The sequence below is a fragment of the Seriola lalandi genome, unplaced genomic scaffold (assembly GCF_002814215.2).
Source record: "Seriola lalandi dorsalis isolate HSWRI2012SDOR001 ecotype SW California unplaced genomic scaffold, Sedor1 jcf7180002052086, whole genome shotgun sequence".
Classification (NCBI taxonomy): domain Eukaryota; kingdom Metazoa; phylum Chordata; class Actinopteri; order Carangiformes; family Carangidae; genus Seriola; species Seriola lalandi.
Window position 1 is genome coordinate 521192 of NW_019522639.1, and position 10804 is coordinate 531995.

General features: G+C 42.8%; 1 protein-coding gene across 5 annotated transcripts in view; it reads left to right on the plus strand.

The window, feature by feature from the left end:
* LOC111649891 (nuclear factor 1 B-type) overlaps positions 1-10798 on the plus strand; it is a 65952-nt gene extending 55154 nt beyond the window's left edge. For 3 of the 5 annotated variants that reach the window (XM_087172134.1, XM_087172132.1, XM_023399585.2), the window contains exons 9-12: positions 1254-1392; positions 2144-2226; positions 6608-6696; positions 10519-10798. In XM_087172134.1, the coding sequence (XP_087028260.1) occupies positions 1254-1392; positions 2144-2226; positions 6608-6696; positions 10519-10651 (444 nt within the window). In that variant the 3' untranslated portion in view covers positions 10652-10798. The remainder of the gene's footprint in view (positions 1-1253; positions 1393-2143; positions 2227-6607; positions 6697-10518) is intronic. The other 2 variants (XM_087172133.1, XM_023399586.2) reach the window with 1 other exon arrangement.
* The last annotated feature ends 6 nt before the right edge of the window (positions 10799-10804 follow it).

A 10804-nucleotide genomic window follows, 5' to 3' on the forward strand; every position in this document is an offset into this window, starting at 1 on the left:
GTCTGGTAGGGAAGAGAGAGTGCTAGAAGACCAGCTGGGGGAAGAGGGGGGATGGTGGGAGGGCAGGGTGGGGGGGTGCTCAGCAAATAACACAGCGCTTATAATCCCATGGACGAGTGCCAGAATGTTTTTATGCTTGCTTTAACGCAGATTATATTACACTCTAATTAAACATTCTATTCACATCGGAGGGAACCCTGTGGACACAATTCTTTTCCAAAAAGGCCTGTTTGAGTTTTGAACTTGGGGCGGCCCTGAAATGAACGCCCCAGACAGTCTCCTGCCGTCTGAAAGAGTAGCTCCCACTAGCTTCCTTTATTTCTTTCTCCATATATATAGTCTCTCTGCCGCGCTCTCTATACTCACACATTCACACCATTGTAACAGGTCACTCTCCAGCTCTCTCTGTCTTTTCATACCCGCGTCCTCTTAAATTTCATTTATGAGTGCCATTAAAATCATTGTTTAAAATCATGTAGGAAATCCATCGTCAGTGACTGAGGATCTATTGTTGCTCGTGCCCCCCAGAGTTTTAGTAATAACTGTGACAACACAGCGACTGCAAGTACTAAAATCTTTTCTTCAGGCAGAGCATTAAGTGTATGAGTGAGTGGGCTTTTGAGGGCAAACAGAGCAGTTAAGGGGGTGAGAGGGTGGTGGTGGGGGGGTTGGACAGGAGGACGTAAGGGTGTGATTGGACATTCAATTTGTTTAGTACTAACCATTTTAGAAAAGTGTAGTTTGTTACATGCTTGTATTGGTTTATTGAGATCTGCTCAACTGCACATTTTCACATTTACAAGAGCTTGTAAACTAAGTAACTGGACACAGTTTGCCTGTCTTCTCATGAGGTTAGAGGTTTGATGGGAGACAAAACAAATGCAGCTTTTGTATATGCACCTTTAGCAAAGCATGATTGTGCCTTAATTCAGCTTTTTTGACTTCCAAGCACAAGTCACTGACAGATGTCAATATTTGGCAGTTATGACCATTAAAGTTTACATCAAGGGGTCTTTCCTGCACATTTTCCTGGATTTTGTTCTCACTAATAGCACACAGCACTACAGTTGATTTAAATGAGAGTCGAGGCATTGTTCTCATCTTACCAAACAAAGCAAAACAAAAGATAATAAACTCCAGAAATGAAGTAAACCACTTCACACGTTTGTCATGAACACCTCTTAAATCTGGACAAAATGAATTATTCTCTGAAATAAAATACATGGTGTTTCCTCTTGTTCTTCCACTTGCAGCCTAACAGCAGTGGTCAGGTGGTAGGAAAGGTTCCAGGCCACTTCACCCCAGTCCTGGCTCCCTCCCCACACCACAGCGCTGTGCGACCCGTCTCGCTCTCCATGCCCGACACCAAGCCCATCACCACATCCGCAGAAGGTGAGTGGTTGTGCTTACTCCCCATTACTGACACCCACCACAAATCACCACCACTCCCAATCCACAAAACACCAAGCAAACTTCAGTTCTACATCTTCTAACAGTTGCAATTGAAGACATTTTGAATTGTTTGCTTTGCCATTTTTTAACGTCTTATGCTCTATGACAGCTCAGTCTTTGCAAAATTTCTTGTAAGACCACTAGACATCTGAACTTCCTATAATAACAAGGAGAGTAATGTTTAAAGAGTAATTTAATACAGTGCTAAAAAGCAGTATTTCAGTGTTTTTGTGTCCTCACTGGTCAAAAGTGTCAAGCCTGTTGCACTTATGTTTTCACCAGTGATGGGTGTAGTTGGGTGGTCGTAAGTATACTCTGTAACCCTACCCATCAGCACTTTGAGTACACATCACTGCTGTAAGGAGACTGGAAGTCAAGAGTTCCAGCTCTTGTTAAGTTGCTCTCTAACATCTACAGTGTAAAACATAAATGAAAATATAAAAAAAAAACAGTATTTGTAGTAAATTAAACTATGCTTGTTGACAAAATGTCCAAATGACTGAATAATGTGAGTGGGTCCAAAATAGAACCTTGTGGGACTCCACATGCACTGTCTAATGTTGATAAATGACTTTAAATGTATAGTCAATGTAAGTCACTGTGGATAAGAGCAACAGCTGCATGTAAATTCCTGAAATGCTAATTGTAAATCAAGCATGACTTTCTGTTTTTGTGATGGTGTGTTACCCAGGCTACTCAGCCCCTGGCACCCCGACGGCTAATCGTTTTGTAGGCCTGAGCCCTAGAGATCCTACCTTCCTCCACCAGCAACAGGTGAGTTATCCTCCCTCCAGCACTGAGCTCACTTGCTACTCTTATCCTTTCATTTTTTTTTTTTTTTTTTTTTTTTTGTCAACCCCATCTCCCCACACATCAGATTTGCAGTCCCTGCCCTCTGCAAGAGCCAGTCACACTCTGAATTTGATTTGTATGAAGCATTAAACTGTCATGTTAGACATGAGCACTTTTAGATCAGATCAGAGTTCTGGTACGCTGAGGTCAAACATAGCACTCACTGTTGGCATAAAGAATTACCAACATATCGAGTTTTTTTTTGTTTTGTTTTTTTTTGAGCCCTCAAAAGGACTGAGGCTTAACACGGCTAAAGATAGCAAGTCTTACTGATTATCAAATCCTTTTTGCTTTAAATTCTACCATGTTGTTCTCTTTATGCTGCTGTTAAAGTTTTAGTCGTACTAACACTTCTGATTCAGTTTTTATTTTTAGTGTCCATTAGCTGAATTTGAGTAGATTGCATACAGTGTATATAGATAAAAATACACTTTGTAAGCAATGTAGATTTAACCACATGTCAGTAGCACATACACAAAATAAAGATAAAAATAAGATAAGAATTATGTATCCCAAAACAACAGTGCTACTTCATTTTCTCTTGAAATTTTAGCCTTGATAAAAATGTAAGATATCATATTGAGTGAGTGTGTTTGAGGTTAAATCCCAGTCTAGAGTAAAGAAAGGCATCTGTTTCCTGAGGTCACTTTAAAGAAAGAAATGAAGGTGTCAGGAAACTCACTGTCATTGTGTTGCCACTACTCAGAAGATGGATGGGACATGTGGGTGTCTTTGAGAGTGTAATGTGCTCAACCATATTTCCCTCGCACATTACTTTAGAAACACTCACGCACATACACACACACACACACACACACACACACACACACACACACACACACACACACACACACACACACACACACACCACATGTAATCAGTACACTCCCTCATTTATGCCACACAAGCCGAATATTTAGTGTTGGCGTCACGTGGTTGCTCCAGCAGTGGTCTTAGGACAGATGTGGTGACCTTGTGTGTGTCTGTATGTGTGTGTGTGGGTGTGTTTGTGTGTGTCTGCAAGGTTAGGAGTGTTGCGGTGTTGTCGGACGGGAGAGAGTGCTCTCCCCCACCCCATCTTATTGAAAGCGCTGGTCTGAGGCCAAGGCTTTTCCAACCACAACTAATTGAATGCATCTGCACGCGGCTACATAATGATCGTTGGGTTTCTCCTCAGCTCGCTTTTTATTTTTTATGTTTAGTAAAAATGACAAAGCTGGCCTCTGTTTCCTCGCTCCTCTTTCTGTCTTTCTTTTTCTCTCTCTGCCTTTCATTTTCCCCATTTCCCTAAAATCTGATCTGAGTTGGTGAAAAAAAAAAGAAATGTAAATGTTTATCAGAAGTCGCGGGATGCTTTTATTCCACTCAGGGGGAGAAGGAGGAGGAGAGGGAGGATTCACTTGGCTGATGTTGCACAGTTTGTCTTCCACATTTTCTAGTAGCCCTGCTACTTCTTTCAGTGGGGCACAAAGTGACTACACAAGACAGCAGCAGTCTGAGCGTAGCTGCATGACCCGCTGAATTTTGTCCAAAGCTTGGCCCCCAGAGGCTATAAGGACTCTTTGTTCCACATTTTGAGGTGTAAATCAGCAAGATATATAAATATCTTCAGAAGAAACAGTGTGATGATATAATAAAAACAATTTACTGTTATTTTTATTTGCTAAATTGTAATTATCCTAAATTGAATTATCCGAAGACATATTTTTCTGATCCTATTGCACGGCAAAACATAAATTATCTTAGGCTTAAGAAATACGAACACATCTTTGGACTCACTGCGTGGAGAGAGTTTTATCAAAAAGACAGTAGCGTTAAATGTGAAATAAAAAATGAAAGATTTGTAAGCACAACAGTGACACCTCACTAGAAGGTTATTACATGCTATATCCAGATGAATAAATGTTCTTGTCGGCTTAAGGAACTCTAAACAGTCTGCACATTGATTCATCATACTTCTGCTTGTCATGGTTGTTTTTGTTTTCTGTGGTATGATTTAACGGCCTGGGATCTGGCCTCGCGGAGCGGGACTGACACCAAGCCAAGTCCCTCAGGACTAAACACTTTCACTGAGTACTCTGTCATTGTCCTCATCTGGCGATGGGATGTTTATTATGTGGGATCCACAAGGCTTTACTGACACTTCTAGTTGTTTAGTTGCAGCCGTTTGTCGCCTGGCTGGGTAGGGGAAGGGAAACATGTCACACACGCACATGCGTAGAGAGATTCCCTGATGCTGAGGTTTTTAAAATGTGGTCAGCACTGGGGCTGGACCACGGAGGTGCACTGTTCTTTGTCTGTCTGTTTAGGTGATGGATAAAGGCCATGACTTGCTCTGCATCTGCCTCTGTTGCTGTCAGAGCCACCTTTGATTTCTTTTAACTGCTACTACAGTGTGTTAATTCCAAACTATGAACGATAATTAATGATAATTATAATGTTTCATTACTATAAAATGATTTAATAGTCACCTGATAATTTGGTAATAAAGCTTAAAACAACCCACTTTTCAGAGCAGAGCCTATTTTAAGATGTGGCACCACTAGAATAGAAGTCTCTGGACACACACACACACACACACACACACACACACACACACACACACACACATACACACACACACACACACACACAGTAGGCTTCAGAAATCAAAAACACAAAACAAAACAACACCACCACACGCTCCCACACCTGCTCTACGATTCCCAGGCAGCGAATGTGTGAAAACCCTCCATTCATCTCTCGCCTTGGTTAACCCCTCGAGGGAATGCCACCATCTAGCATTCCGCAGGGAAAGATCCATGATCAGATGTCATTTGGTATTATCTAAGGAAGGATCCTAATCCACAATCTGCCCGCATCTGTTTGCTAACGTTCCCCGGCTCCGTCCCCCTTTTCCCCGCTGCCTGTGCCACTCTGATGTGCCGGTGCCAGCGGACAGATGGCGAGCCCCTCGAGGAGCGGTGGCACAGAGCGTCTGGCCCAACCCGCACATTCTCTCCAAGCTTTTGTCAGGCTGGAGAGTGCGGGAGCGGCATTGGGGGTTTAGTCTCCCAGCCTTCGATAAATACAGAGAAAACACACTGGAAGGATCAAGATGCATTGCTTCTTGTTCAGCAGCTATTCAAAGCAATTGATCAAATAAAACTAATATATTATGTGGAAGGTTATTACATCATTGTACAGCTTTTGACATTCATTTTCTGTGGTAGTTACACCTAAAATTCTCTGTTTCCCGCCACTACTACACATTTGTTCCAGAAAAATTCAAGGAGCATAACAAAAACACTGAATCACTGAATTTAAATATGGCTTTATAAGGAAACCATCATCATCTCTTGATGTGTTCATCCAGGTGATTGCAGGAAATAGAACACATTTCTTGACCGCTGCAAATGGCTTTGAATATTCAGCGTATGCGTATATCTGATTAAATCCCTCTTAAGAGCCTCAGCAAAACGTCTGCCACTGCACGCAGAGTGCTAACAGTGCAGTTTTATCCTGATGCATTACTAAATGAATGTGTTGACCACAGGGCAAGGTTAGGTTGGTATTGGCAGAGATAGCTCTCAGCTGGATTGCCGACACGTGCGCTCGCATAATGCATGCAAAGAGAGACACCGTTTGTGTGTGGCTTTTTTGTTGCAGTAATTTGTAATCTGTATGTAAGGTTGGCATGTATTAAGAGCTGGGGAAAAGGGTTTGTGTGCACGTGCATGTGTGTGGATGTGTGCGTGTGTGTGCGTGTGTGTGTGTGTGTGTGTATGCTGTTTAACTTCATTGTAATTTTGACCCCTAATCAATAAAAACAGTTAGCTAATGAAAAAAAAAATCTGCATGCTTGAGGGCATGCGTAGTCCGTCCTGAATCTGAAAGTGCACTCACAGTGAAGCAGTGATTATCGACAGGGTGCATGCATCCAGTGGATTGCATGGCTTCACTGGCTAACCAGCTACAAAAGCAGTAACCACTCACAGATGAACTACAAATATGATGCCACTCACATTTTCTAACTAACTACTTCTTACTTTCAGGTTAGCTGTTACCACTAACTGTGATTGCATGCTTTTTCTTTGTGTCTGTTTTTGCCATATCTTTGATTTAACTGATAATTTACTGATTCCATTCACTATTTTCATATTGTCAGTAACAGTTAGGACTCATTCTGGAGTCATTTTTATTTGTGCTGCTCTTGCTCTAGGCTCTTCTGCATGCATGTGTGTATACAGTGTTGAGTTGTAGTGTAATCTGAAGTGGAAGTTGTCTTGGCCCAGTGATCTGACTGCTAGGTTTCAATTGACAGCTGAGGAAGTGTGACTGGAGCGTGACTCAAAACGGCAGGCATTATGGCCCCAGTGCCACTGACGACACTTTGGGGATTACTTGGCAAAGGTAACCTTTTCATTCTTTCATCATGCAGTCTCTCTGTCTCTCTTACACGACATCTACACACACACACACACACACACACACACACACACACACACACACACAAACACAGATACACACGCTCAACAATTGATAATGCCATATAATGTATGATTTTCTTGATTGTCTACTTCTCACATGTAATAAATTCACACATTTTACATATAAATGTAATTAAATGCTCAGTAGCTGTGACTGTTATTCCTGTAGTGGGTAGTCTGTCAGACAAGTTCACCTTTTGGACTTTTGAGATGGGGTCATTCCTTTCTTTGATATAAGTAACACACCTTTCCTCGTGTCTCTGGTGTTTTATTTTCCGTCCTTTTTGTTCCCTCATCTCCTTTCGTCTCTGTAATTGTTTCCCACCTTTCCCAGTAATTTTGAGAGTTTTTACTGTGGTAGATTTGGTTGAGCTATATTTTCGGTTTGATCTGTCTCTATCCTGTTACAGAATTCTTCAGCTATCAGTGTGTACGAATTGCGTTTTTTTTTTTTTTTTTATTAAATACATCATAAAATAAACTAAACTCTTGCTTTCGGAAAGTAGAAACTTCATATTTCTTGTTTTGTCTGGTGAAAGCAGCAAATATAGGAACTTTATTTGAGTCAAATTCATCAGGATTGTATTTCATTGCTCTGTTATTCTTTATCGTAAGATGACAAAGCTTTTGAAACATAGCTTTCCTCAAGGATTCACATGCAACAAAAACACAATATTCTTATTTAATAATACAAACGTCAGTGAGGGTAAGTAGGACAAATGAAGTCTAATCTTGTAGAATCAAAGTAATTTCGGGTCAGAATTTGTAGCCGTTTACGTTCCACATTTGAACAAGCTCAGCTTTGTTTGATTTTGTGCTGAAGTCATGCTTTATTCTCCTTAACTTAAAGTTACAGAAAGTCCCCCCTTCATCTCCCCCCTGCCTCCATACTGTATCTCCCCCCTCTCTGGGGGAAAAACCTGAACCATTTCACCGTGGAGCAAGCTGAGCTAAGCCTTTTCCTGTTACGTCTCCCTTTTCCCCTTTTCCTTGGAAGTGTAGAGCATCTGTGTGTGTGTGTGTGTGTATGTATGTGTGTATGTATGTGTGTGTGTGTGTGTGTATGTGTGTGTGTGTGTACAGCTCATTTTGCGCCCGCTGAAGTTACAGACTTTTTTTTTTTTTTACAAACACACATGCACACAGCAGAACCCCCTTCAACAGGCCTCCTAATAGGCCAGTGGAGGTAGCAGAGAAAAATGTCCCCTGCAGCAGCTCGAAGTCTCTTATTCCACTCACACAGCAGCTAACTCCTCCACTTCTCTCCATGTGAGTGTACAGTAATGAGCACAGATAAAATTGACCCCAACTGATTTAGTTTATTTTGTTACAAGGATGGGATGGTAATTCTATTATATTTTTTCCTCTTTGATGGATTATACACACAAAACCGTTCAACGTACAGATGAAATCAGTCGGATTTCTCTTTTATCTTTGCTTGCCCTTTAAACGGAGCGCTCCACTATGCCTCTTCAGTACTAGCCCCAAATTAAAACGCTGCCAGACTCGCATGTTGCCATTGTGCAGGAAATGGGTCAGCAATCCATTAAGATGCCATTAGATAATCTAATTTAGGGAGCTAATCCTTAAACGAAGCACGCTGTATGCCCGGGCTGTGCTTGCAGGGAGTAGAATTAGTGAGGTTAGGGAGCTGGACAGGGTAAGGGGAGGCCATCTTGAAGGTTACCTAAGGAAATACGGCGATGGAGGTCAGGTTTTTTAGAGCTGCTTCGAGTGCAAAAACATGAAGCAAAAACTTGTAAGGAGAGGAAATAGAGGGATTTTGAAGCCTTGCTCGCATCTTGGCAGCTCCAGATTACAGCAAAAGGGACCTGTTTGACAAATTTGAACAACAATACTCAGAATTCCTGTAATATGGCATCAAAAATGGATTTCCAGCAGGGCTCGTACAGAGCCTGAAATATTTATCTTTGGTGGGTCTAACTCACATTGAATGGGGCCCTCACTCGGATAGAGTTTGTATTTTAAGTCATTCTAATCTACAAGTCTTATTCAGCAGTGATGGAATGGTTTCAGTCCCCCCCACTTTGTAAATTTAGCTTGATCAGAGAAGTATTCTTTACATAAAACTCCAGCGGAGCGCAGCTTTAGGTTATAGGATGCAGATACGTCCTGACATCCATCGATTTTAACAAGATTAAAACCGATCTGCCGGTTTAGTGCGCACAAAGGCCCTCGAGTCCGCTTTTGTAGCTGTGTGGTCCCCCTAATGTAAGCCATTACCTGAGAGAAGTTTCATAAGGAAAGACAAACACAGAGTGATGGAAGGAGGGAGGGAGGAAGAAAGAAAGAAAGAAAATGAAAGAAAGCGAATGGGGAAAAAGAAAAAGCTGCAGCCCTTGGCCGCTCTGTGCGCTCTTTGTTCAGCAAGGTAGGAAAAACTTAATCCCCCGTTTCCTGTCCGATGATTTTTGGCAGGGCGAAAGAGAGAGGGAGGGAGAGAGGGAAGAAAGCAGGAGAGAGGATAGCATGAGGACGGATTGGACAGGAAAAAAAAAATCTGCTAGAGAGGCTTAGCCTTGAGGTTGTTTTTAACTCTTTGCACACTGAAATCTGAAACTTGAATGATGTTTGTTTTTATTTTGAGCACATCTTCTCTTCTCTGTCTTTCTTTCATTCACTCTTTCTCAAAGTGTCTGGCTCTTTTAGGCCACGAGGTGAATTGAATTTGCACTTCCATTGTTTTAAGTAAAAGAGCAGTGACTGGTGATTTGTATAAAATTCAGACTGGTTGATGAGTTGCTTTCACGGACGCAGACATTGTTGTCTAATCGTGAAGCTTCACAAAGAGTCGAGTCTGTGCTCCACCTCTGTTTCTCTGCTTCTTGTCATTCATCTGCTCCCTCAGCATCTCTTGTCCACTTTCCTCTTCATGTCCTCACTTTCACTGCGTCCCACGCTCATCCCTCATTCCTCTTCTTCTTCTTCTATCCAGGTTTTAGCCGCTGCAGCACCGCGCTTTGGTACGGTGCGAAAAGTTTGTATCGGTGAAATCAGATAGCGAGTGCGTGACACAGGTATTCTCAGACTTAGCGGCGGTGATGTGAGAGGTGGGAGGGTGTTTAGATGAGTGCACGCTGGGGGCCTGTGGGGGAGAAAAGGGGGAGGGAAGTGGGGGGTGGTGGGCTAATTATCTGACATCTACGTAGCGCAGCACCCCTCGGGAACAACATGCTGTTTGTTCCCGCTCGCGTTTTCAGTTAGCACCGTTGCTCCCCAGGAACAATCACTGTGTTGTTTTGCCATTAGCGTGAGATGAATAGGGATGGGACAGCTTTGTGTAGGGACCCACACCACCCCCACCACCCCCATCACCACCACCGCCACCACTTTTTCTCCACAATCCACCCTCCTCCACCACCACCACCACCAGTCACACTCTCCCCCCGTGCTTTTCTATACTGCCATCAATGCAGAGAAGAGGGCCTGCGTCACAGCCCGCTCACATGATGTCCTTCACTGGGAATCAAGTGGATTCATCTCAGCTTAGATTAATGAGCTACTGCTGCTATTTTTCTTTTTGTTTACTCTTCTTTGTCTGAACAAAACAAAAATAAGACCTTGAACCTTGATGACTGTCAGCAGTTCAGTGATGCTGGTCATTAGTGTTCAGTGTTCAGGATAATTGAAAGAAAGAATCTAATTTTTATTTCATGCTGCACAAACAAGTTAATGGCATGTGATTAATCTCTCCGTCTCTCTGTGTCTTTTTTGTCTCACGCAGTCCTGGTACCTGGGCGAGCTTAGTTCCATTCCAAGTGTCGAACGGGACTCCGATTCTGCCAACAAATGTCCACCAGAACTACAGCATAAACATCATTGGTGAGCCCCTGGTCCCCGCTGAGACAGGGAACTGAACACGCAGAGGCCCGGATGACCCCCAGGGTGAATGGGTGGGTGGGGGTGTTGGTGGTGCAGAGCTAGCACTACAGGTGTCCGCAGCCATGGATGAAACCAGCAAAGCAGCACGAGCTGCGCAATCGTTCCCCCTCCTCCCCCCTCCCCCCTCC